Raw genomic sequence first — 27,996 nt, 5'->3', positions numbered from 1 at the left:
CACGGAATGAATAATGATCGGATTGGTTTAGAAATCTTTGCTGTTAAATGCTGAAGAAAATAAAATGTGCGTGTGTTTTTATTTGACTCGTTTTTAGGGCCATATATTTGGTAAAAAATAGTATCACAAACAATTTGTACTTAAGTATTAGAATTAAATAAATAAATATTAATAACAAATAAATAATACACAAAAAATAAATGTATAATATCACAGTCTAAAATATAAGTTATTTCCCGACTCTGTCACACCTTCTCCCTCCCTTGACAATTTATTGCCTCCAATGCGCCAATATCCATGGCAAATGTCGTTGAACATCAACACTAACACTGGGTCAACCCTTCAGACCACACTCCTTTTTGCCATAGGACATAACACCGATCACAAAATATTTTTTCTCACGATGACCCGCATGCATTGAATGCATTAGGGCGCCACCCGAATCACCCAAACACGTATCGACACCCTCCACACCGCCAGCACACAAATCATAATTCACATTGACATCATAAAATGTTGTTCGATATTTTTGACGGCACACCATCGTGTCCCATATCTTCAGATGCATTTTGAACTGGGTTGTGCTTTTGATTCCCTCAAATTGACTATCCACACCCCAACTGCCAAATTCCGCTAAGGTATTGGTCAGTTTCTCAGATTTAAGGTGATTATCAAAGGGTATACATATTGGTCGTATAAATTGCGAAAATTCCACATAACTTTCAAGGCGTATCAGTGCTATATCATGATGTAAATTTTCAGGATATTTGGGATGAACAAAGATTTTATCGATTTCCAGCGATTGAAATGTTGTGGGGTAATTACCACCTGGTTGGGTTAAACATTCGATGGCATTATTTTGATCTGAATGTCCCAACCAAATACGTTTGGCTGTCCATTTCTTATTGGTGACACAATGAGCTGCTGTCAGGATGTAATTGGAATTGATTAAACTGCCACTGCATAGATATTCGTGTTTGCTGGGATCTGCAAGGAAACAAGTGGGAAGGGTGATATTTAATATAAGTTGGTATGACACAGGGTCGAGTTAATAAAATTGGTTGCTAACCGCAAAAATTGTGTCACTAGTTCATTTTCAGTGAGAAGCACATGTTAAATGTCAATAGTAAAATGCATTGTGTTGGGTATAGTCAGTCCACAGTATTGGTGACAAGTCAATACTGATTTACTGTAGCCATTTCCTACAGGGTACTTATCGAGGCATATTAATAAGGTTATTCAGGGAGATCAGCTGGATACCAACTGTTTCTGAAATTTGCTGTCAAAATCCATTATTGTGCATTGACTTACATAATGAAAACGTAAACAAAGTAAACATTTTTGACATTCGACTTGAGAAAAAATAGCTGACTTTCGCTTACTGGCTGACCTTGTTAAAAGATCTTGCAACTAATATCAGCTGATTTTCCTGGGTATCCATAGTCCATGACAGAATTATTTCTTGATTAGAGTTCGCAAGATGCGTAGAATTAGGGTTGCCATGTCATTCGCATAAACCCCCTCTCCATTGATGCAATACGAATATCACACACACTCATATTTACCTTCTTTGTACTCATATTCGATCAATGTCATCCATGGATATTCTCCATCATTTATAAGTATCTTCGCATCGATAGGTTTACTTCCAGCACTCAAATGCGATGCCGTATTCTTAACCACTCCACACTGTTCAGTGTTTTGGGGACAACAAACCAAAACCCTATTTTCACGATCCTCAATTCTGGCATCGTAACCGCATTGAGAATTCCGTATCAATGCTTGTTCTTCTTTGGTTAATTGTTTGAAACTTTGAAATTGTTCATAGAGTATTGGACACATTTTGATTGGCACACAACTGCCACTGTGGGTGGCAACCGAACATTGCAAATAGTTGTCACCTTTAGTAACAACAACAACACACAGTAAAAAATAAATACGATTGTGTTTAGTAACCGGGTTTGTGAACGCATTCGAATTTTGGTAACCACCTAAACTATTTTTCGAATTTCCGTTTATTTTCTTTAATTCTTTTCACTTTTATTTCAGTTATTGTGTACTATTCCGATTTGCAGATTTGTATTTCCGTTTCGATTTTTTATAATTCTATATATCCGATATTGTGTTGTTAATTGTTTTACTCTATGATTGGAATGAATACAATGCAGTAGCATATCTTTGGTTTTATACCAACAAAACTCAATACTCGACCATATTCTAATAAAAGATCGGTATTATTCATGGCATTTTGCCGGTAACTGCAGTACCTACGGCATTACATCGAGTTATCTATTTGAGTTGAAAACGAACCTCAAGAAGCGGGGAATTTATGTAGAAAAACCACACTTATTGTAGCATATAATGAAATTGAAAACGGGCAACGGAATTACAATATGGCGCGAACATCAATTGAAATCAAAAAGACTCGAAGTAAGGAATTTCCTGAATATCAGGACTTCTCGTTTGGAAAAGTTTTGAGGAATCCTCAATCAGGTTTCTCAGCCGGAAACCGGGTTATAATGAATAATTGTTTCACTTTATAGCCATATATCCAACATGATCATCGTCATCAGTTATGATCCTTTTCAAGGATTGAGCCCAAAGCGCCACCTTTTTTGGTCGAAGACGCTGAAAAACATTTACGAGTTTTCGATCATCAACACACTAGAATCTTGAAATTTTAGGTGAGGGTTACTCTTGGTCCAAAGGTGTCATATAAGGCTGGGTTTTTAGAAATTCGTACTAGAACGGTACGAAAAGTACTAAATATGGTATCATTTGTATTTGGCGAACCAGTCTAGCTAGAACTCTGAAATTTGGGTCACTGATGGAGTGTAGAATAGATGTAGAAAAGGGCTTTTTGGAAATTCAAACTATAAGTATCCGAAAAGTACTGAAATGTACTGAATTTTTTTACTTATGTGTACGAAAAGTACTAAATCGTACTATATTTGGTACAATTTGGGTTTGGGTGACCCGATAGAGCTGGAACAATGAAATTTGGAGTTAGGATCATTTTGTAGGGATGTAGGATTTGGGTCAGGATTCAGTTTAAAAAATTAATACTTATGGGTACTAAATGGGACTAAATTTGGTACAATTTAAATTTTAGGTGAACCAATAGAGCTAGAATCATGAAATTTGGAGTCAGGATCACTGTGGAGGTGATGAAGTTGAAATCTTGAACCTGAGATTTAGAATCTCTGTCGGGTGTAGGATTGGGGTATGTAGGAAGTTATGGAAATTCGTACTACTGTGTACTAAATTTGGTACAATTTAAATTGTGGGTGAACCAATAGAGTCGGTATCCTGAAACTTGGATTTAGGATCACTGTGGGAGTGTAGGTTTGGGGTAGGAAGGAGGTTTTGGAAATAAGTACTACTGTGTACTAAATTTGGTACAATTTGAATTGTGGGTGAACCTATGGAGTTGGAATCCTCAAGGATTTAGAATCACTGTCGGGGTGAAGGATTGGGGTATGGAAGAAGTTTTGGAAGTTCGTACTACTGTGTACAAAATTTGGTGCAATTTGAATTGTGGGTGAACCTATGTACTGGGATTCCTGAAGCTTGATTTTAGAATCACTGTCGGGGTGTAGGATTGGGGTATTTAGGTTTAGTTGGGTATTTAGGTTAGTTTTGGAAATTCGAGTCACTCGATCAGTGGCATCACTATGGTATATTCACACCCTTATAAATTTATAAACAATAACAATGATAAGTATTCATTCAATTATTCAAGCCAAAAACGTGCTCTTCATATCCGGTAACTCAGCCGAGTGACTACTTTCGATTTTTAACCACATTCCACAATGAATGGCATGCGCCTAAGAGATGTAAGGAATGAATGGAATGATTGACGACTAATGATAAGTATTTCTGTGTGTTTTATCCTTTTTGCTCAAAATAAACATATTTATAAATTCCCCATTGCCTGCTTCTTCACGATCATCAATCTGCGTTATATTATAAAATAAATTTCATTCCACAGGCGGCTGTGGTTTTTTGACCTTCCAATTGATACCAATTATATAGCTGTATGTGGGAGATACACTTAAATATAATATTTACGGGTGTCTACGTATTCATGTATTATTTAGTAACCATTACCACGCTACAGGGCGCAAAATTTAACGCTACTCGCTTTGCAATTTTCTATGAAGTTCCAGTTGTGGTCAAGGACAACGCCAATAATAATGTTGGGATGAAATGGACCGAAAACTTAATTTTCTTGTGTTTTTTCGAGTCGACAATTTTAAGCCGAACAACACAACTCACGTAAAGGGAATCTGGACAAGTAATTAGAAGGGCTGTACTGAATATTAATAATATTCGGAAAATATGTCAGTGTAAGGAAGAGGTGCTGTTGACCTCTAATCGGGCAATCACGCCATATTACCCAGGCTCTGAATAAACATTCGCAGAAAGTTAGAGTTCCGTGGTAGTTGTGTAGTATATCATATGGTCCGCTCCGTCCGACTATACTACTCCGCTCATTGTTTTATATTTTTTTTTGTGCAAAGTTTAACTGAATTCAAATACAAAAGTGGATAATAAATATATATATATAGAAATAGATATTTTAATATAATTGTGTACAAAAACATGTAGAACTGGTGTTCTTAGAGTATAGTATCAGGGACCACGCCATGCCATTTCCTCCTGCAAAAGGAGATTTCTTTGACAAATATGAGAAGGTCCACTCGAGAGATATCGCATAAATTATTCAGAATAGCTTCTTATTCTTTATCAATTTATTAAAACAATAACAAAGATGATTATTAATTCAATTATTCAAGACAACCGCGCGCTTCATATCCGGTACCTCATCTCTGTTACTACATCTGATTTTTAACCACAATCGTTATCGAATGGCATGCTTTAAAGCCACGTAGGAAAACAGCTGCCACAAAAGAAGAATTCCCGAGTTTTTCCAGAAAGACTTGCTGAGGACATGTTATCACATTTTACAATGAATTAGAGTTTGATGTATGGTACTGTGGTGGTTATTTAATACTCTCTCTCTTTCGAAAAAACTGATTTTATACGGTTACTGCACCTGTTCTCAATACGGGTTTCCAAGTTGTTGTTTTGATTTCCTGGAAAATATTCTATAACGGCCGTTGATAATCAGCCGAGTTATTACCATGCAAAATCTCACTGAGGCGATTTTCCAAAGATCGTTGTTTAGACCAAATTCTTTACAATTTTGCTGTACAATTTTGGAACAGTAGAAATTCGCCACAAATATTTCCTGCCGAGTCGAAAAATATTACCATAGGCTTGGTTTTTAAATTAAATGCTTCTTCATTGTCCTTTTGCTGTTGTTCGTCCCGTTTTCCGGTATCTGAAATATTTATAAATAGCTGCGGAATTTGTCAAAGATAAAGCTTTTAATATGGTCTTAGAATGAATTGTTTCAAAAGTTCGATAGTATAAATATTCGATGACATGATCGACAAGTTCGGTAGCTGTCCTCGTGGTGTAAGAATAAATATTCTCTAGTTCGATTAATGTAAAATTTAGCGTTACTACCCTACACTGTAGGGGTGTGCAGAGAGAAAGTATTAACCACTTTATCTTCAAATATTTGTTTAGGAAATTTGGAGTTTTTTTTTTAAAAGCAGATCTAAGAGTTAATAGGTAATTATCGTATATTAAACTTATATTTCCGTTTACCATAAAAATTAAAATTATTTATTTAAAAGACAAGTTTTAAGTATCCGAAATTGTGTAAACACCTGAATATTTTCCATATTTTCAAGAAGGCATGATGATATAGTTTTGGTAGAAAAAGAACATTTTCGTAAATTCCCCCCATTAAATTGTTTTAAGTCCAAATTTGACAAAATTATAACGATCATACGATACCCTACACAACTACGACGGAGTTCTAACTTTCTAAGGAAGTTTATTCCGAGCCTGGGAAATATTTCGTGATATTTGCACCCTCTTGCCCGATTAGAGGTCAACCGCACTAATATTCAGTACAGCCCTTCTTATTAATTGAGCGTGGGTTGTATGGTGATGATCGACTTATAACTGTGGCCTATACAACGATTCGAAAAATAGCATGGACAATTTCAAATCGATAAGCGTTATTAGTAATGGGTTACTAAATAATATCTGAATACGAGTATTCGATCAACGAATTCATTGTATTATCCCTTTGGGTTCAATACGATATTTATACCCTACACAACTATGTTGTCAGGGTATTATAGCTTTGTGCAGCCCCAAGAGTTTGTAACGCCGCGAAATATTGGTCCTAGACCCACCTTTAAGTATACCGATCGTCATATCTCGACTAGCTGAGTCGATATAGACATGTGTGTCCGTCCGTCCGTCTGTCCATTATAATTTGTAAACACGATACAGGCCACAGTTATGGACCAATCTTCACATAATTTTGCATGTAGGGTGGGTTCTGGCCAGTGAAGACCCCTATTGTCTTTTCTACAGATAGGTTAACATTTAGGGGATGAAATGGACCAAATACTACATTTTTGACCGTTTTCTAGTCGCTTCAGAGGCCGCAAGTATACCGATCGTCATATCTCGACTAGCTGAGTCGATATAGACGTGTGTATCCGTCCGTCTGTCCATTATAATTTGTAAACACGATACAGGACACAGTTATGGACCAATCTTCACGAAATTTTGCATGTAGTATGGGTTCTGGCCAATGAAGACCCCTATTGTTTTTGGTAAAGATAGGTTAATATTTAGAGGCCGCAATAATGTCCTGAACATCGCGAAATTTTACATGGAGAACGGGATCGTGCTAAAGAATAGGCATGCCTGTTTTGATAAAGATTGGTCAATATATAGCGGGTCAAATGAACCCTGACTTTTGTCTGAAAATTGAAAAAAAAACCAGTGAGCGGAGCAGTATAGTCGGACGGGGCCGACCATACGATACCCTACACAACTACCACGGAACTCAAATTTTCTGCGGATGTTTATTCTGAGCCTGGGCAATATTTCGTGATTTTTGCACCCTCTTGCTTGATTAGAGATAAACAGCTCGTCTTCCTCACACTGACATATTTTCCGAATATTACGGGTATTCAGTACAGCTATTGTCCAGATTCCCTTCACCGTGGGTTGTGTTGTGATGTTCGGCTTTCATTTGTGGTCTATATATCGACTCGAAAATAACACAAAAAATTAAGTTTTAGGTCCAAAATTATTATCTGATCATCACCGAAAATTATACGCGTTGTCCTTGACCATAACTGGAACCTCATGAAACATTTCAAAGCGATCAGTGCTATAGTTCCGCTCTCTAGAGTGATAATGGGTTACTAAATAATATAGGAATACGGAGATACCTGTGAATATTTAGGTGTAACTCCCACATCCGAGCACATACAACAATATAATTGGTATTAATTTAAAGGTCAAGCACTGCTCTTGGATATAAAATCAACTTCTCGGGTCTATGTCCTTCAGGGGTAAATATATACGCTATAGAATACAAATTTTGTCATTTTTCACACAAAAGTCAAGGTCCATTTGACCCGCTAAATATTGACCGATCTTTCTCAAAACAGGCATGCTTATTCTTTGGCCCGATCCCCTTCTCCCTGCAAAATTTCACGATGTTCGGGCCATTATTGCGGCCTCTGGAGCGATCCGAAAAACCGACAAAAATTAAGTATTTGGTCCATTTCATCCCCTAAATATTAGCAGATCTTTCCCAAAAACAATAGGGGTCTTCATTGGCCAGAACCCATCCTACATGCAAAATTTCGTGAAGATTGGTCCATAACTGTGGCCTGTATCGTGTTTACAAATTATAATGGACAGACGGACGGACGGACGGACGGACGGACACACATGTCTAGATCGACTCAGCTAGTCGAGATATGACGATCGGTATACTTAAAGGTGGGTCTAGGACCAATATTTCGCGGCGTTACAAACTTTTGGGGCTGCACAAAGCTATAATACCCTGACAACATAGTTGTGTAGGGTATAAATATTCTATAGCGTATATATTTACTCCTGAAGGACATATCCAAGAGGAGTGGCTGGCCTTTAAATTGATACCAATTATATTGTCGTATGTACTCGGATGTGGGAGTTACACGTAAATATTTACAGGTGCTTACGTATTAATATATTATTTAGTAACCCAGGACCACACTAGAGGGTGGAAATATAGCGCTGATCGCATTGAAATGTTCCATGAGGTTCCAGTTATGGTCAAGTACAACGCCTATAATTTTCGGTGATGATCAGATAATAATTTTGGTATGAAGTGGACCGAAAACTTATTTTTTGTGTGTTGTGAAATCCGAACATCACAACACAACCCTGCTACAATAAGTGTGGTTTTTCTGCATAAATTCCCCCCGCTCTTGAGGTTCGTTTTCAACTCACATAGATAACTCGATGTAATGCCGTACGTATTGCAGTTACTAGCCAAATGCCATGAATAATACCGATCTTTTATTAGAATATGGTCGAGTATTGGGTTTTGTTGGTATAAAACCAAAGAGATGCTACTGCATTGTATTCATTTCATTCGTAGAGTAAAACAATTAACAACACAATATCGGATATATAGTATTATATAAAAATCGAAACGGAAATTCAAATCGGAATAGTACACAATAGATAGATAACTGAAATAAAAGTGTAAAAAGTTACGGAAAATAAACGGAAATTCGAAAAATAGTTAAAGTGGTTAGCAAAATTCGAATGCATTCCAAAATCCAGCTATACATAATCGTATTTATCTCATTAGTGGGTGTTGTTGTTGTTGTTAAAGGTGACAAACCTTTGCAATGTTCGGTTGTCACCCACAGTGGCAGTTGTGTGCCAATCAAAATGTGTCCAATACTCTATGAACAATTTCAAATTTTCAAACAATTAACCAAAGAAGAACAAGCATTTATACGAAATTCTCAATGCGGTTACGATGACAGAATAGAGGATCGTGAAAATAGGGTTTTGGTTTGTTGTCCCCAAAACACTGAACAGTGTGGTGTGGTTAAGAATACGGCGTCGCATTTGAGTGCTGGAAGTAAACCCATCGATGCGAAGATCCCTATAAATGGTGGAGAATATCCATGGATGGCATTGATCGAATATGAGTTCAAAGAAGGTAAATATTAGTGTGTGTGATATTTGTTTTGCAACAATGGAAGGGTGTTTTGAATGGCTTGGCAAACCTAATTCTACGCATCTTGCCAACTATAATTAAGAAACAACTTTGACATTAACCTCCAAATTTTTTAAAATTTAACATAAGAAATAAAAGGTATTCGATTTATGGGTGGCCTGATTGATAGTCCTTGAATTTAGTTATAAAGTGTCGTGGGTCGTTTTTTTATGTTATATCAAATTGATTAACCTTTATAGGGGACGTACTAAAAGTACAGGGGTGGAGAAGTAAATTTTTCGGAGTTTAATAAACTTATATTAAATATTACCCTTCCCACTTGTTTCCTTGCAGATCCCCGCAGACACGAATATATATGCAGTGGCAGTTTAATCAATTCCAATTACATCCTGACAGCAGCTCATTGTGTCACCAATAAGAAATGGACAGCAAAACGTATTTGGTTGGGACATTCGGAACAAAATAATATCATCGAATGTTCGGACCAACCTGCAGCAAATTGTCCTACCACTTTTCACTCACTGGAAATTGATAAAATCTTTATTCATCCCAAATATCCTGAAAATTTACATCATGATATAGCACTGATCCGCCTTGAAAGTTATGTGGAATTTTCACAATTTATACGACCAATATGTTTACCCTTTGACAATCATCTAAAATCTGAGAAACTGATCAATACCTTAGCGGAATTTGGCAGTTGGGGTGCGGATAGTCAATTTGAGGGAATCAAAAGCACAACCCAGTTTAAAATGCATCTGAAGATATGGGACACAAAGGTGTGTCGTCAAAAATATCGAACAACATTTTATGACGTCAATGTGGAGTATGATTTGTGTGCCGGCGGTGTGGAGGGTGTGGATACATGTTTGGGTGATTCGGGTGGCGCCCTAATGCATTCAATGCATGCGGGTCACCGCGAAAAGAAATATTTTGTGATCGGTGTTATGTCCTATGGCAAAAGGGAGTGTGGTCTGAAGGGTTGGCCCAGTGTTAGTGTTGATGTTCAACGGCATTTGCCATGGATACTGGCGCATTGGAGGCAATAAATTGTCAAGAGGGAGGGATAGATCCGGGAACTAACTTATTTTTAAGACTGTGATATTATTCAATATTTATTTTTTTATTCTATGCGTATTATTTACTTGCTATTAATATTTATTAATTTAATTTTAATACTTAAGTACAAATTGTTTGTGATACTATTTTATACCAAAAATATATTGCCTCAATGGGATCAAATGAAAAAATTACCCACACATAATATTTTCTTATTTGAAAAGCTACAATTCCTATATCAATCCGATCGTTAATCATTCCGTGATAAATTTCATAATTTTCTTCTCAGAAATATTAGACTATAATTAAATTATAACACTTTTAATACAATGAATCATTCTCTCCTGATTATACGCAATTGAGTGACGGATATTTATAAAATGCGTAAAAATAGGTAAAATCGGGTTGTACTGTTGTGTGGTGGAGGTTAAATTTAGAATTTTAATAATGACACACTCCCAATTACACCCTTGAATATTTATTAGCTATATTAAATGAAAATATCACCCCCGTTAAGATTAAAAAGAGTCATCCGATTCATCATCTCAGAAAAAAAAATCGCTAACCGTTTCTAATTCTCGTATGAAAACTAACCTTCGATAATAAGAATTATAACTATAAGGGGGTATGTACTTCACACAGACACACCCACACCATCTCAATTGTTTTCTACCGGCAATAACAGCATAGGTGCCCATCAGTATACTTTAAAGTAGCTGCCTACTCACACGCATTGTTATGCTCTTTCATTCAGTCGTTGTTTGACAGCCAACGAATGAACACAAGCTAGGGTGCGCGCACGACGTCGTGTCCACACAACTAGAAAATCAACGAAATCACACTTAGGGATAAAAGTATTTCAGTATATTTTTATTTAATTATTCAAAATGAGTTTGGGAAGGCACAATGTTTTGTATGTTTTAAAACTTTTAAAAACAAATATTTAATTATTTCAAGAATTAAATATTTGATAATATGACTATTATCTCAGTATATGCTACTTTATAAACTTTATTTGATTTTTGTAACATATACAATTTGTAATTCATATAAAAACATTTTTAATAATGCTTTTAATCTATATAATAACAAAAATTAAATTCATCGATAATTTTTTCCGACCACAAAAATGTACACACAATTTTGTTCAGTACTGTTCTGTTTTCTCTCACACATACTAACGCATTTCAATTTTGGGCACCTATGACTGATGGGCACCTATGCCTATGAATAACAGCCACCACATTGGCTGTGGTCGTGTGAGAGGCTTGGTAACGTCATCAGAATGACTTCAGAATTTCATAATCGAAGTGACTCGCTTATAGATTACAAATATTAGTGAATGGTACATCCGTTAGTAGAGTTGGGAATTCCCTTCCGGTTTGTGGCCACCATATATACCTCCAGTTAATTAAAGGCGTGATTTGAGAGTATCTAGAATATGTATATATATATATATATATATAGAAGATTAAGCTGATTCATAATCTCAAAAGAAAAAGTCCCAGACACAAAGATGCATGGATAATATGACAAATCGTACAACCGTTAGTTGACCACAATCCAGATACTATGAAAAAGCAACGACCCCTAATGTTAACGACCCCGCAAACGTATAAACGACCACGATCTGCGAATCTGCACTTTGAATGTGAGCACTTTGTACAGAATAGGCCCAGTTTTCGCTTTGCCGGATGTACTCATGAAGTAAAAGATCCGATATTATTGCCCAACAGGAATTGCGATGGAAAGGGACTGGCGTAAGGAAATCAGATGAATTGCTACAATCCGTATAAAAGCGAAGTTCTTCTACGTCAGTCTAATTTGAGCCCATGCTTAGATCGAAGACAAAAATTAACATACCAAAGACATATTTTACGAGCGCCTTGAAACAGCATATGACCGCTGCCCTGGTCATGAGGAGATTTCAATGCAGAAATCGGAAGGGAAAGTATTTTTGGCCCCACCGTCGGAAAATTCAGCCTCCATGAAGAAACATCCGACAACGGCATGAGGTTGATTGACTTCGCGGCAGCAAAAACATGATAGTTAGCAGCTCCAGATTCAAACATCAGATGAATTGCTTCAATTCGTATAAAAGCGAAATTCTTCTACGTCAGTCTAATTTGAGCCCATGCTTTGATCGAAGACAAAAATGAATATACCAAATACATATTTTACGGGGCGGGCGGCGGGGCGGGCGGGCGGGCGGGCGGCGGGCGGCGGCGGGGCGGCGGGCGGCGGGGCGGCGGGGCGGGCGCGGCGCGGCGGCGGCGGCGGCGGGCGGGCGGGCGCGCGCGGCGGGGCGGGGCGCGCGCGCGCGCGGGCGCGGCGGGCGGCGGGGCGCGCGCGCGCGCGCGCGCGCGCGCGCGGCGGGCGGCGGGCGGGCGCGCGCGCGCGCGCGCGCGCGCGCGCGCGCGCGCGCGCGCGCGCGCGCGCGCGCGCGCGCGCGCGCGCGCGCGCGCGCGCGCGCGCGCGCGCGCGCGCGCGCGCGCGCGCGCGCGGGCGGGCGGGAGCGCCTAGAAACCGCGCTGCCCTGGCCATGAGCAAAAACATGATAGTTAGCAGCACCAACTTCAAGCATCTCGATATACTCAAGGACACCTGGATTTATCCCGATCGAACGACGAGAAATCAAATTGATCATGTTTTGATATACGGAAGGCATTCGTACAGTGTTTTAGACGTTCAATCGATACGAAGAGCGAATATCGATTCGGACCACTACCTTGTAGCAGCCAAGGTTCGCACTCGTCATAATGTAGCAACAAAGGTGTGATCTAACACAACACGGACACTTGACGTCGAAAAGCTGCAAACACAGCAGATAACCGAGGCCTACTCCGCTCAACTTACCCATCTGCTTAACGAAAGCACTTCTTGTACCGATAATATTATAGAAGCACAATGGCAAAGAATTGCCCACTCCCAACAACCTGCAGCAAAAGCAACACTTGGGTACCAACAACCACCATCAAGAAACCCATGGTACGATCAGGAGTGTCGTAATGCTACTGATGTGAAACACACAGCGTATAGGGTAACTCTGCAGACAGTAGCAACACGTAATGTGATGGTGAATTATCGGGAGAAAAGGAGAGAGGAGAAACGTATTTTCAGAAAAACTTTGAAAGAACTAGAAAAACATGAGCGGGAGAAAATCGAGATTTACAGGTGTCAGAACGAAGTCCGGAAATTTTACCAACGGGTAGAACACCAAACCGAAGGTGCAGGCACATCCTCCTGTAGAGATGAAGAAGGAAACCTGGTGACGGATACAGACAGTGTGCTGAGGATCTGGAAGGATAGTTTTGAAAAGCTTCTGGTATCAAATAGTGGCGGCGAAGAAGATACCCCAGAACCAATATGAAATGACGCTATAGAGTGTGGTATACACCTCCCCAAGATGAGGTCAGAGTAGCTATCAATCGGCTGAAGAATAATAAAGCAGCATGTGCCTATGGGTTACCAACCGAACTATTCAAGACTGGTGGTCAGATGCTGGTCAGGAGCACCTGAAGCCAATGGTCAATGACATTATTGGAACATACCAATGCGGATTCAGACCTGGAAAATCCACCATTGATCAGATTTTCACTCTGCGCCAAATCCTGGAAAAGACCCACGAAAAACACATTGGCACATACCACCTATTCGTCGACTATAAAGCCGCATTCGACAGCCCCATCCGTTCAGAGGTGTTTAAAGACATGTCTGCGTTCGGCATTCCTGCTAAATTAATACGGCTATGCAGGATAACTTTGAGAGGCACAAGGTCAGCAGCATGATCCAATAAACAGGTTGTGTCAGAAGCAATCGTTATCAACAATTTTGGATTAAAATTCCCCAAGCTGTCAAATTTTTTGTTTACGTTTTCGCACAATTAGGTCTAAATTGAAAGCATTTTGAGCTCGGTTGAAATCATCTCGCCTTATCGGACGACCTTATTATTGGATCATGGTCAGCAGTTAACGTGGGAAAGGACCACTCGGAGCCCTTCAATACCGAAAAAGGATATAGACAAGGCGACAGTTTGTCGTGTGACCTTTTTAACATCCAGCTGGAAAAGGTCATACGAGAGGCAAAGGTCAACAGAAATGGCACTCTGTACACCAAACAACACATGTTACTCGCCTACGCCGATGACATCGATATAAAGGGTCGAACATTGAGAGCGGTAACAATCACCTTTGAACGAATTAAGAAGGAGTCTGCCAAAGTGGGTCGGGGAGTAAACGGCGAGAAGACCAAGCTGATGGTATCAATGCGCAAGACGTTCAGTAGACTCGGACCAACTATGGAACTTGGCACCGCCATAAGTAAAACTAATGACATCACTTTTGAAATTCGGAGAAGGATTGTGGTAGCCAACAGATGCTACTATGGTCTAAGTAAGCAGTTTAGAAGCAAGGCCACCTCTCGCCAGACGCTGATATTACCCGTGCTGTTGTATGGATGTGAAGCATGGGTGCTTGCGCAAGCAGATTAGGCAGTTCTTGGAGTGTTGGAGAGAAAAATTCTCCGGAAGATATATGGGCCGATCTGCGTCGATGGTGAATATCGCCGTCGAATGAACCATGATCAATGCCATATATTCTCCGACATCGACATAGTCAGACGGATCGAGCTGCAGCGACTACGTTGGTTAGGTCACCTTGTGAGAATGGATGAAGATGCTCCAGCTCAAAAGGCATATAAAAGCGAGCCAAGTGATGGTTCACGCAAAAGCGGAAGGTCACGAATCTGATGGAAAGATCAAGTAGAAGACAACATCACGGAAAATGGTATTCCAAATTGGATAAGATGCGCACAAGACCGACGCGCCTGGAAATCTTTTTTAAGCTCGGCTTATGGAACAATCGTTCTGTCATAAGCCAGCTAAGTAAGTTATCAACCGAATTGGCTGAAATTTTGTATTGAGGGTTCTCATTGCATAGCAAATCTCCATACTAAAATAATTAATTTAAATTCCCTAAGGAGTAAATAAATATTGGCTATGGAGCGTCATTGAAAATAGAGTCAATATGTACTCATTGATAATCCATTCACATTATAGTATATAGACAATGAGTCTATAAAGTTAATGACAAATGTCCACAAATGGTCGCAAAAAGGACCAACCTCTTATAGGCTTCAAATCGTCTATAACTTCTTTCAGCCCTTCAACTCGTCTTAAAAGTCCACTCGTCGCTTAGTTCACCTATAAGTACTTCCAACTCTCCAGTTCGTCTATAAAGGCTCCCAGAACTTCAGCTCGTCTATAAAGACTCCCTGCTTCAGCTTGTCTATAAGATTCCCTACTTTATAACGTCTATAAGGACACCCTGTTTCAAATCGTCCTTCGACTCGCCTTTAAAATCCTAGGATCGCCCAGGTCGTTTATAAAGGTTTCCAGCACTTCAGCTCGCCTATAGAAGACCCCCAACATCACTTGGTCTTCTGAAGATTTTCTGCTTCAACTATTCTATAAAGACTCCCAGCCCGTCAGGACTACTCTAAGTACTTCCTGCCCTTCAGCTATTTTAGAAAATCTCCCACTTCTTCAGTCAGTCTATACAGACTCCCAGCCTAGTCTGTGGGTAAAAAGCTGTTGCAATATCATGCAATTGTGAAATATTTACACATATAGACGAGAAACGTGCCAGTGTGGTAAATTACATTGTAACCTATTTGAGTTGGAATTATAAAAAGTTTTTGAAACCGCAAATACAAAATATTGTGTCTCATACACTCTTCAAAAAAGGGTGATTGGTGATGAAATTCAAGAGAATATTTTTCATTGCACCTATCCTTTGGTGAACATTAGAAGGCGTGAATTCATAACTATAACAAGGCGTGGATTTATTTTTTAACGTTGAACTTCACTGTTTAATTGCCACTCAAAACCGTGAGGCATTATCTATTAAACTTAGTTATTTTTTTTTTCTTCACGAATATACAATATGAGAATGTACTGTTGCCTATATTTTAATAAAAATTACAAATCTTTCGTTTTCGTGTATGCCTCTGCTTATGACTATTGCTAATAGATTGTGGATACAAATCGGACCACTTCCGATTTTTAACCACAATCTGATAAGAATAGTCATAAGCAAAGTCATGTATAGGTTGTTCATAAGTCGTGTCCTAGGTCATGGTTTTTCTCTCTTCGGTTGCTGGTATATACAGTGGATCACACTGAAAGTTTTTGTCGGTGTATCATTGGGATTTGTTCCATGCATCCAAATGTTTGTCTAATCAAAAATGTTTGTCACATGTCTCTTTACATAGTCAGGTGTATGTGAGTAATAGTGTTGTAGACCGGCACCGGGGTCATCACCTTTTACCAATAGTAAATTATGCGGGTCTCAGTCATAACTTATTTGTTTTGGCAAACAATTTCGTGCATGGCAAAGAATCCCCCTTGCAAAAACATTTTGGTAATTTTTTTCTTCTATTGAGAAGAAGCCTAGGCAGTACATCCCCTCCATAAATAAACATTTCCCCTAAGGGATTTTAGTAAATATGCAACTATTTCGAATTAGTTATAATTTTTTAGATAACTGTAACATGAAATAAAAAAAACAAATAGATAATAAACCTCGTGAAGTTCAAGGTATGCAGTTATGTAATTTTTTTTTTTTTTTTTTTTTTTGAAGCCAACATTTTATGAGTGAATGAATATTTTTTAATTTTTATTAAAGAATATTTTTTCAAGGCCTAAAACAAGGCCTGCACATATTAAAGCATATTTTTTCAAGGCCTAAAACAAGGCCTGCACATATTAAAGCATATTTTTTCAAGCCCTGAAACATGGCGTTGATTTATTAAAGAATATTTTTCAAGGGCCAACTGAGGCGTGGATTTATTAAAGAATATTTTTTCAAGAATTATAAAAATCGTTGGTTTATTAAATTAATTATAATTACCAGATAAAATTAAATATTAGTGTCAAATTTCACCTTTTTTAAAGTCTGGCAAATACGAATACATTTCTGCGAGCTCCATAATGTTTATAATTTCTGATATAAATTGCGCACATGTCTTGACTATGTTATCACTATGTCCAATATTGACAGACTTATGTATTTATGTGTGCATACGTATGTGATCAAATAAATCGATTATATTCTCAATGTACTTACTATATTTTCAGCACAATATTGTGCAAAAAATTAATCAAAACCAGTTAGGAAAGGACTAAATGATTCATATCGGTTTTATTTGGACCTATATATAAATCGGATTCACGTATAACAGCTAATTCCTATGAATGGGAATTAAATCCATTTATAATTTCGAAACTTTCTTTCAATTCCCAGTCATTCATGAATCATTTTTCGATAATAGATCATAACAAACCAGACAGGCAGCATTTGAAGACTACCAAAAACAAAATCAGTAGCTATATATAGTTTGTTTAATTGAAATTTACAATTTTTTTATTTTATTAGGTTTTGTTGGTACATATCTATGTTTTGTTTTATTTTTTCTTATCATTTGAAACAATGTATTTTCTTGAGGGTATTTATGTTGTCGTCTACATTACGTTATCAATATCTTTAGATAACAAGTTTATCGATATAATTTCAAACTAACAATTAACTATATCGAAGTTTAAGTAACATGAATTTGAAGGGGTGTGTGTATCAATTAATATGTGTGTTTTGGTTTTGTTTGCATGTTTGTTGATTTGAATAGTACTGGCTACATTTCTTAGTTTGCCTTAATTTTATTTTGGTTGTTGTTTTCTAATTTACTTTATATTATTGCCAATTTAATAAATTAAAAAAATGATAATCTTAAATTAATTTACCATAATTCAAAAATATATAATAAAAATTTAGATTTTGTTCGTGAAATGAATATCATTTTTAGTTTTCATATTTAAATTTCTATTATATATTTTTGAATTTTGGTATTTATTAGTTAACTAATAGTTTATAGTTGGTTGTTGTTGATTTATTGATCAACTTTGCCACTGGATGATGTTGGTCCTTGTATCATATCTAAGGCGGCAAATTTCCAACGCATATAGGCAACACGCATACGATCCCATACATTATCGACCGAATCTAAGGCTGGACGAACATCGAGCAGAGCAAATTTATAATCATTGTCGACAACACCGCCATCGTAGTAATCAATAACGTAACGTACTTCTTTGCCGCAACGATCAACAATCCAATCGTGACGATCGAAGGGTAGTTCATAACTGAAAGGGAAAAAAGAAAAAAAAATTAATTAAAAGAATATTTTTTCAAGGACTGTAAGAAGATGTCGATTTTTCAAGAATATTTTTTCAAGGTCTATAAGAAGGCATGGATTTTTAAAGAATATTCTTTCAATGTCTACAAGAATGCGTGAATTTCCTAAAGAACATTTTTTCAAGGTCTATGGAAGGCGAGGATTTTTAAAGAATATTTTTTCAAGAACTCTAAGAAGGCGTGAATTTTTTAATGCATACTTTTCAAGGACGTAGATTTTTTCAAGCCGGGGATTTTTTAAAGAATATTTTTTCCGGGTCTGGATTTTTAAAGAACATTTTTCCCGGTCTATAAAAAGCCGCAGATTTTTAAAGAATATTTTTTCAAGGTCTATAAAAAGCCGCAGATTTTTAAAGAATATTTTTCAAAGTCTGTGAAAAGCCGCTGATTTTAAAAGATTATTTTTTAAGGTCTATAACAAGGCGTGGATGTTTAAAGAATATTTTTTCATAGTCTATGAAAACCCGCTGATTTTTAAAGATTATTTCTTAAGGTCTATAACAAGGCGTGGATTTTTACAGATTATTTTTTAAGGTCTATAACAAGGCGTGGGTTTTTAAAGATTATTTCTTAAGGTCTATAACAAGGCGTGGATTTTTAAAGATTATTTTTTTTAAGGTCTATTACAAGGCGTGGGTTTTTAAATATTATTTTTTTTAAGGTCTATTACAAGGCGTGGGTTTTTAAAGATTATTTTTTTAAGGTCTTTAAGATGGTTTGGATTTTAAAGAATATTTGTTCAAAGTCTACAAGAAGGTGTGGATTTTAAAGAAAATTTTTTCAGAATATTTGTTCAAAGTCTACAAGAAGGTGTGGATTTTAAAGAAAATTTTTTCAGAATATTTTTTCAAGGTCTATAAGACCCGGATCAAAGAATATTTTTTTAAGATCTAAAATTAATTTAGGTGCGTCTATCAATATTACATAAATATTTAAATTTCCCACGATTGTCCTTTCTATGAATTACTACATAATTTTTGCAGTGGGAAAATCCATATTACTTAGTTCCAAAATACCCTTTCTAGTAACTGACATTTTCTACCTCCTCATAGATTCTAAATTCAATATCCTTTAAACTAGCCCCCATTCATTTATCCTTTCCAACTTACCCCAACAAACTGCGGAAACGAGCACGAGGACTGTAATCGGATGCCTTGCCGCCAAAACTCTTCAAACGAGGATTACCGCATTCTTTGGCATGTAGCGCTTCCCATTTGAGAACCTCCTTCCAGGCCTGTTCGTTATTGGCATTGTGTATGCGAATAATATCACCCATATCCTTTTGCGAGATATCCTCATTCTTCCAGCGCCAACCTTTGCGTAACATAGCATTCCAGAACATTTGCTGACTAGGATATTGCCAATATTGTACACTACCATCTTCGGTTACTTTGGGTATACTTGATGTTTGACGGTCAGTGGGCAGAGGGAAGGGTTGATCGGGAGCTGGCTTTTGATTGGCTGGAGGCATCATATTCAAGGGATTTACATCACTTTCATCATGTTTAACGGGGCATTCGGAAGCCGATACTGTTGTTGCTTGCATCTTAGGATGTGGTGGCTTAATGTCAGCACCGGCTGTGGCACCTTTTTGGTGCATAGGACATTCAGGAGGAGGATTAGCACCGGAGGACATCATGTTCTCGTGACTTTTAGGAGGAGCCTGGGCGGCTTGCATTTGGGCTATTGAAACAGCGTTTCCCATGATTGAGAATTCTAGAAACAAAACAAAAAAATTGAAAATTAAATTATTAACACATGTTTTGTAACACAACGCATGTAATCTTCCGCTGTGCGGAGACGGATGCACCCACCATAACAACAAAAACAACAACTTAAAGCCCCCACAGAGAGGGAATATGAAAATTCCTTAGAGTGTTATTGCGTAATGTTGTTGTAATATTCGTTTCAAAACAATTCCATTTTGATTTCCACATTAATTATTTAATACTTACATTTGTTTTTCTAAACAATCTAAAATTTCAGAACTTGTTTTTCCAAATTTTGTTGCCTGACTATATTTTCAAGTTTATTTCATAAAATTTATTTTCTACACATCGAATTGAATGTTCAAGGGAACAAATTTGAGGGAGAACTAGAAATGTCAATGGAAATTTAGAATTTTGTAGTGATGTTGATGTAGTTAGCGGGTACCTTTTTCAGCAATGGGTAATCGTTCTATTCACGTGTTAATATAGGGTTACCATGTAGCAAGAAATCGTAGTATAAATTAGGAATGGAAATTTTTCATATATTTTAGAAAGAAAAAATAATTTAAGAAATTGAGTGCACTGTTTTCGGTGAAATTGAAACCATTACATAAAATTGTATTTGAATTAGCCTAATTTTCTCAAGAGAAATAGTCACCCAGGGGATTATTTGCTTCGAAGCATGGTAATACGAGGTAAATAAAAAAGAAAGCAACTCTGTTGGTGGTGTTTCTTTTTGTCAAATATAAAAAAATATACGCACAAGATTTTTGTTGATTTGTATTTTTTTTTTTTTTTTAATTAAACTACTCTCCATAATATTGCCATTGCCCTACCTTGTAATAATTATACCATGGAAGTAACCGATTTCATTCACATTTTGCACATCGTAGCATTTCTTCCAAACATAAACCGAGTTCGATGATGGGAAATATCGGTCCTCTCCCTCTGGTATCCGCCATACAAAATGTTGTTGAAAATTAAATTTAATCAATCAACATGCCTGTATTGAATTAAAATATAAAGCAAAATAGAACCTCCGAAAGAAAGGGCTCCGAAGAAAAGGCTGAGGGTATTTATCCGTAGTTGCAGTAGGTCTTGATAGTTTTTATGAATTGTGAAATAGTTAAGCGATTAAACGAGCCATTAATGTCATATATGCAGTCACTACATTTTTTATTTTCACCAATTTAACATAATTTGTTCAAGCAATTTTCAGACATTTATCTTTATTTGCCAAATAAAAAACAGCTGATATGCATACACAAATAAAGCGGCACCTAAACGAAATGACATATGTTCTGTCGTATCGTTTAAACAGAGGTAAATCTTCCTGTGAGCCACAATACATGTGCAGTATTCACATATATACAATTTGACAGTACATATGACATTGATGGCTCGTGTGACAATGACTTTAAAGGGCTAATCAGAATGCTCGCGTTGAGCCATCCGTCGAGTTATATGTTATCGAAAATACAACAACCACAAGGAAACGATATGCGTTTATGTTATCGTTTCTGCTTAGGCCCTAAAAGCGAATTTACATATAACATTTAATCATGATTAAAGGCTGAATCAGGGTTTATTTTCTTAATCAGGCTAAATTTACCATGATTTACCACACAAATTTAAATCATCGTGCAGCAGGATTTATTTTAAATCATGATCGAAATCATGATACTACTGAGATGCAACGCGGGCTTTGTACGAAAAAATACACCCCTCTCACAATGTACCAAAATTTGCAACTGTTTTTACATGCCGTTTGTTTTTAAATATAAAGGCTGACAAATACAAAAATGACAGATCAAATGAAAATAAAATTTAATTATAGAATTTTTGTGTTTTTAGGTGTTTTTTTTTTACTTTCCAAACGATCACAGTATTGCAAAAACATTTCCATTGTGATAATTATTCTATTCTTTTTCAAATTGCATACAAATATTTTTGGCGCAAATTAATAATTTTGTATGTATACTAACAAACATCAGCTGATCGGCATTTATATCATGATTAAGGGTATGTGTAAACAATTAGGGTGTATTTCTGGATTTCATTAATCGAGTCGATTTAAAATCGTATATGTAAATGTACTTTAAGTGGCATTTAGCTAAGTAAAAATAGTAACCAGTAAATGTAAATATACATTGTGTTTTTAGTAAATTCAATCGATTTAAATTGTCAATTCCTTTGCATATATGTAAAATATATTGTCAAAGAGGATGTTAAATCAGAAAAAAGTTATAATTTTTTGAATTGTTCTTGTGTTGAATTATAAAGATTTCCATTATTTTTCCAATTGATACATTTGCAATTTTTTCATAACTTTTCGTTTTATGTTATACTCTGAAAATATTGTTGATATTTTACCCTGGCATTATTCTTTTAGGGTCGTACCCATGGTATAATAATTACAAGGTAATTACAGCTACCAACTGATTACAATTTTTTCTCAAGGTGGCTTGTTCCATTAAATCAAAATACATATTTTGTGTATGTGTGTGTATTGTTGTGAATACAATGTCAAATAAATTCAAAATAAATTGAAATATATTCAAGTTTAATTGAAATGAAAATAAAGTTTTAACACGTTCGTCTGGAAGTAGTTACTTTGTTATGGACGAAACAAACATTTTATGGTATTCCCTACTGGATTTTGGGAAGAAATCATAACCTTTCATTCATTTTTTGCGTTTTTAGTTTTGTGTTGAAAATATGTCAAATAAACACAAACGCTTGTTGCGTATATTTATTTTATGTTTGGCAGAAGAGTCCAAACGTGCATAGTTGCTTTTTTGTTATTTACCTCAAGCTGCCCTACCTTGTATTATTGTACCATGGTCGTATCTAAATACATGCGTATGCGTACGATTTTATTCACCTCAAAAGTTAAATACATGTATTTCAATGGATGTTACCAAAATACACGTTGCCTATCAAAATATAAAGTTGAAAATTTTTAACATTGACAACGCGTATTTTGGACTTTTTGTTTTTTGAAAATAGAATTTCAGACATTGAAAATCTTGTGTTTTTATAAAAGTAAACTTTTTTCAATCAATTAAAAAAATGTTTTCATCCAATTTCGCCGTTTTCAATTGGCACAGATGCAAATAAAGTCCTTGCGTATTTGGGTAATACGGACGTATAACAAACCCTACAAAGGGGAAAAGGTGAGTATTTTTGTACGGAGAGCAATAAATTAGGTACGATTCTTAATGGAAATTATTATTTTCAACATTCCCTACATTTAAAAAGTATTATTCAGAATAATAACACGTTAATTTACAAATTAGTTGAATACTCTACTATAATGCACGTTCTGAAGCAAAATTAATTGCAATTCATCGATTAAATTCTCATTTTTTAAATAAAAGCTGATTATAGCAAATATTTATTTAAAAGTGTCTTCTGTAAACACAATCTAATTTTTATTTTCCCACCAAAATTGTTTATACCATAATCGATTTACAGTAGCCTATCATACAAGCCAAACAAATTGTAACGGCGTCACTGAAATTTCACAGCAGCAATGTACTCAATTTTGGCGTCGCGAATTGGCATATTCTCAGCTATTTTAGAAGAATTATTTCGTTCGTTTTGTTTTTCTTAATTTTAAATAACGAAAAAGTGAATAATAATGCATGACGTTGGCAGCTTTCAAAGGATTGAGAAAATTGGTGAAGGCACCTATGGTATTGTGTACAAGGCAAGGGATACAAAGACCGGAAAGGATGTTGCGCTTAAGAAAATACGCTTGGAAAGGTATGAAACCATAGAATTGAAGGCAAACAGTCTGTGTAAATATTGTGCGGTAAAAAGGACATTTTTTTTGGTTTTTGCATATCTATTTGCAACCTAAATGTCGCGACATATATATGTGTTGTTTGTGTGTTTTGATTATTTTTGTATGTGCATCAAAAGCCATACAATCGTTACATTCATTGGTCGTTCGCTGCCGTTAAGGATTTCGGGGCAAACATTTTGTTATTGTTTTTTTTTTATTTTTTTGTTTTAAAAAGCGGCATTAATTGAATTGAAATGGAAAGGAGGTCGCGGTATTAGACAGACAGGTGTTTTTGTTGTAACAATGTGTGTTGAATGTCCTTCATGAATGTCATTTGCTATGCGTTTCCTTTTGTGTGCCATGGCGCGGTGTATTTTCAATTGTGTGTGTGTGTTCGTGTGTATGTAAGACTATTTATCCTAGATATTGTAAAACAAGGAGAGACATTGCACTCTTTATCCCCAACTGATGCTAGACAATATCCGAATCATGTACGTGCTTCGGTGTATTTAAAATTCTAGAACGTAGCACCACATGATTCGGCTTTGTATAGTTATCGGAAATCACAAGTCAATAATGCAAAACGGTTTTTTTGGTTTTCAATCATAATATTAATTAAATCTATGTTCTACTTTCATCTTTTTCTTCTCTTTGCTATCCTATTGTTATGAGCTTTTTGAAGGTAATCATTGTTGCTATTAATTATTATTTTTATTAGAAATATATGCAATTGATTAATATTTTGTTTTTTACATTCCAGTGAAACGGAAGGTGTCCCTTCAACGGCAATACGTGAAATATCCCTTCTAAAGGATCTTCAGCATGACAACATTGTCCAATTGTTTGATGTTGTTGTGGCCGATTCTAGTCTTTACATGGTTTTTGAATATCTCAATATGGACTTGAAGAAATTGATGGATAAGAAAAAGGATGTCTTTACACCGAAATTGATAAAGGTTTGTAAAAAGTGTTTTGTTTTTATTTTTTATTTAATTAAATTACTGAATTATTGTTTGTGTATGTCATCATCCGACGATGTAGTCATGTCCGTCTGAATTGTCATAGAATGCTGAAATTTGGTTCACAAGTGTACTTTACATCTATCAATCATATAAATTTCGAAGATGGGACCTATCGTTCCACGCCCGATTTTTGCCTTTGCACTTCCAACCGCTCTGAATTGATATCCATATTGTCCCAGTGGATTTTTAAAAAGCATTTTGGAACAGCGGGAGCAGTACCTTTGGCCCTAACCAGTTCTTATTTCAGACATAATATATTTGACCGGTCCTTATATTAAAGGCAATGATCTTTACAGGTTCTTATCTCGGAGATAATGGTACTGACCGGCTGTTACCTCAGGGAAAAATGTCCTGATTGGTCCGTATCTCAGAGATAATGGTCCTGACCTGACCTGACCATTATCTCCGAGATAATGGTCCTGACCGGCCCTTATTTCAGAGATAATCATGCTGACCCAGAGATAATGATGCTGACCGGCCCTTACCCCAGAGATAATGACCCTGACCGGCCCTAATCTCAGAGATAATGGTCATAACCGGCTCTTATCTAAGAGATAATGGTCCTGGCCGGACATTATCTCAGAGATAATGGTCCTGAACGGGGCTTCTATCAGACATAAGGCTGACGTCAGAGTGCGCGCGAGAAGCGATGCTATGATATGCCGCTAGACGACGCTATAAACCTCTGCGTATGTTTTCTTATGGCATAGCGCAAAAGCTGTCAGAGTGGGTGCTACGCTGCAAGTTAGACAAAGCGAGTGCAAGCGATAAAGCGTGTTGTGCAATGGTTTATAACAAGAGCTCGCTTTGGCTCTGTTTGAGTTTCTTTGTTTATTATATTTTAATTTTGTATCTTATCGAATTTTAATGGCATGGATCAATCTGTCGGGATTTTTGTGGACTCAATTCCAAATTTAATTAAATAATTTGGAAAAAATAAGGGAAATCGATGCAGAAGTATTTGTTAATTTCATGAATTTTCTTTTAAAAATTACTTTGAAAATATTTTGCTATATGAAAAATTCTTCCTCTAAATCCTTCTTGAGTCAATAAACACCAGTTTACAACAGAAATAGGCGATGTAAACCAACAAAACGCTTTGCTCTCTATAGCACTCACTCTGACATACTATAGCATTGAGGTAGCATGAACTATTATAGCATGTAGTATCGCATCGCTTCTCGCTTGCACTCTGACGTCAGCCTAATTGTCCTAACCGACACTTACCTCACATATAATCCTCACTCGTCGCTTTTAAAATAAGGAGTGATTATTATTTAATTTTATCTGCTGTACGATAAGTCCTAAACAAGGATATGGCTTTCGATCGATTTTAAGGATTACCATTTTCGAAACTACAATTCGACAGAAGTCATTCTTGGCTCAATTCAGTACGCTATGCTAAATTTGGTGTCAATAGGACAGGCATAAACTGTTTGGTGCCATATTTACACAAAATCCGACGCAAATATATATGGCAGCTATGTCTAAATCTGAACCTATTCTCACAATGCCATGTTTTATAGGAGGTGTATATAAAATGTGAACTTTAATTGGTATACAAAAATTATCCCGGAATTTCTTTCTCTATTATTTTTTATAAAATAACAACATTATTCTTTATTCCTAATTTCAGAGTTACATGTTTCAAATGTTTGATGCAATTTCATTTTGTCACACAAATCGCATACTACATCGTGATTTGAAACCACAAAATTTACTCGTTGATGCTTCGGGTAATATTAAATTGGCGGATTTTGGTTTAGCAAGAGCTTTCAATATGCCCATGAGAGCCTATACACATGAAGTTGTAACATTATGGTATAGGGCACCGGAAATTTTATTGGGTACGAAATTCTATGCGACTGGTATGGATATTTGGAGTTTGGGTTGTATATTTGCTGAAATGGTAATTATAACAAAATATAATTTTCAAATACAATATTTTTACAAACATTTTATTTTTGTTGTTTTTGTTTTCAGATAATGCGTCGTGCCTTATTTCCTGGTGATAGTGAAATTGATCAGTTATATAGAATATTTAGAACCCTGGGAACGCCCGACGAAACAACATGGCCTGGTGTTTCTCAATTACCTGATTACAAAGCCAAATTTCCCAGATGGGAAAAAACGAATATACCCGAAATTATTGTTAAACATGAAGCATTTGATCTCTTTAAGGTAAGTCCTACTATTTTACACATCACATTATTTGTCAATATTCTTTGCTGCTAATATTACCCTCTATTTGATTAATCAAAATAATAAATATATAACTATTTTTTTCTTTTTATAGGCCATGATGGTATATGATCCCAATGACCGAATATCTGCCAAAAATGCAATGTTGCATCCCTATTTTGATAATTTGGAAATTGTCAAACATGTTGATTTACCAAGAGAACCATAATAGTTAATTCAATTCCTTTTTATTTTATATGATTGCCTATCTCAAGTTATTATTTAATGCAATTTATACCGAATGTGTGTTTCGTTTAATAGTTAAGTATAAGTAAATTAATTTATAACTGCCGGGTTTAATTTTTTAAACTTTTTTATATTTATATTTTTAAAACATAGATTTCTTATAGAAATGATGAAATAATAAACGAAGTCTGTTCGATGAAAATGAATATAAGTTAGCCATTTAATTGCGAAACGGGCCGATAAGATTTGTCAAACTCGAGATACTAGTTAACGTCTTTATATGGAAGAATATCTTTAAAATATACCGCGTAAAGCATCGACGTAGCATGATTAAACAAATAGCAAAATATCAAAGTAAATGACAAAATCGTCCGGTACAACGACAGCAGAAATAATTACAACGTCTTAGAACTCAAAAACATTTATTCAACTTCGGGATTCGAAAGGAGCAAAACGAGTTCGGTAAGAATAAAAATGCTAAGCATATCTTATTCATTTCCTAAGGCGTGAATTTTTTATACAATTTTTATAGCCTCTTGCCTTAGGGCCTAAGGCGTAGATTTTTAAAACAATTTTTATAGCCTCTTTGTTGGCCCGAAGGCGTGAATTT

General features: G+C 36.2%; 4 protein-coding genes across 4 annotated transcripts; 2 read left to right on the top strand and 2 right to left on the bottom strand.

Moving 5' to 3' along the window:
- Positions 1-334: 334 nt before the first annotated feature.
- On the bottom strand, positions 335-1,842 carry LOC133334122 (spaetzle-processing enzyme-like). Its single transcript, XM_061542417.1, has 2 exons — positions 1,566-1,842; positions 335-987 (listed from the first exon to the last, which is right to left on the bottom strand). Exons 1-2 carry the CDS (start codon positions 1,840-1,842, stop codon positions 335-337), a joined length of 930 nt encoding a protein of 309 aa, XP_061398401.1.
- Positions 1,843-8,838: 6,996 nt separating this feature from the next.
- Positions 8,839-10,182, top strand: LOC133334121 (spaetzle-processing enzyme-like). Its single transcript, XM_061542416.1, has 2 exons — positions 8,839-9,115; positions 9,467-10,182. Exons 1-2 carry the CDS (start codon positions 8,839-8,841, stop codon positions 10,180-10,182), a joined length of 993 nt encoding a protein of 330 aa, XP_061398400.1.
- Positions 10,183-18,133: 7,951 nt separating this feature from the next.
- On the bottom strand, positions 18,134-20,188 carry LOC133334119 (holocytochrome c-type synthase). Its single transcript, XM_061542415.1, has 2 exons — positions 19,548-20,188; positions 18,134-18,386 (listed from the first exon to the last, which is right to left on the bottom strand). Exons 1-2 carry the CDS (start codon positions 20,141-20,143, stop codon positions 18,134-18,136), a joined length of 849 nt encoding a protein of 282 aa, XP_061398399.1. The 5' UTR covers positions 20,144-20,188.
- Positions 20,189-23,788: 3,600 nt separating this feature from the next.
- Positions 23,789-27,369, top strand: LOC133334118 (cyclin-dependent kinase 2). The gene is made up of 5 exons (XM_061542414.1): positions 23,789-23,915; positions 24,698-24,893; positions 26,596-26,868; positions 26,943-27,140; positions 27,256-27,369. The coding sequence occupies exons 1-5, from the start codon at positions 23,791-23,793 to the stop codon at positions 27,367-27,369; spliced, it is 906 nt and encodes a 301-aa protein (XP_061398398.1). The 5' UTR covers positions 23,789-23,790.
- The last annotated feature ends 627 nt before the right edge of the window (positions 27,370-27,996 follow it).

This window comes from Musca vetustissima, unplaced genomic scaffold (genome assembly GCF_032173495.1).
Source record: "Musca vetustissima isolate MV318-11 ecotype Yass unplaced genomic scaffold, APGP_CSIRO_Mvet_v1 utg262961, whole genome shotgun sequence".
NCBI classification, from domain to species: Eukaryota; Metazoa; Arthropoda; class Insecta; order Diptera; family Muscidae; genus Musca; species Musca vetustissima.
This window is presented reverse-complemented; position numbering and strand designations above follow the sequence as displayed.

Bases quoted from the DNA above. Each gene is read 5' to 3' on its own strand.
- LOC133334122 (XM_061542417.1), bottom strand. From the start codon at position 1,842: ATGTGTCCAATACTCTATGAACAATTTCAAAGTTTCAAACAATTAACC. The intron at 988-1,565 runs GTAAATATGAGT...GTTTCCTTGCAG, and splicing joins CGAATATGAGTACAAAGAAG to ATCCCAGCAAACACGAATAT.
- LOC133334119 (XM_061542415.1), bottom strand. From the start codon at position 20,143: ATGGGAAACGCTGTTTCAATAGCCCAAATGCAAGCCGCCCAGGCTCCT. The intron at 18,387-19,547 runs GTAAGTTGGAAA...TTTCCCTTTCAG, and splicing joins CGTTTCCGCAGTTTGTTGGG to TTATGAACTACCCTTCGATC.
- LOC133334121 (XM_061542416.1), top strand. From the start codon at position 8,839: ATGTGTCCAATACTCTATGAACAATTTCAAATTTTCAAACAATTAACC. The intron at 9,116-9,466 runs GTAAATATTAGT...GTTTCCTTGCAG, and splicing joins CGAATATGAGTTCAAAGAAG to ATCCCCGCAGACACGAATAT.
- LOC133334118 (XM_061542414.1), top strand. From the start codon at position 23,791: ATGCATGACGTTGGCAGCTTTCAAAGGATTGAGAAAATTGGTGAAGGC. The intron at 23,916-24,697 runs GTATGAAACCAT...TTTACATTCCAG, and splicing joins AAGAAAATACGCTTGGAAAG to TGAAACGGAAGGTGTCCCTT. The intron at 26,869-26,942 runs GTAATTATAACA...TTTTGTTTTCAG, and splicing joins GTTGTATATTTGCTGAAATG to ATAATGCGTCGTGCCTTATT.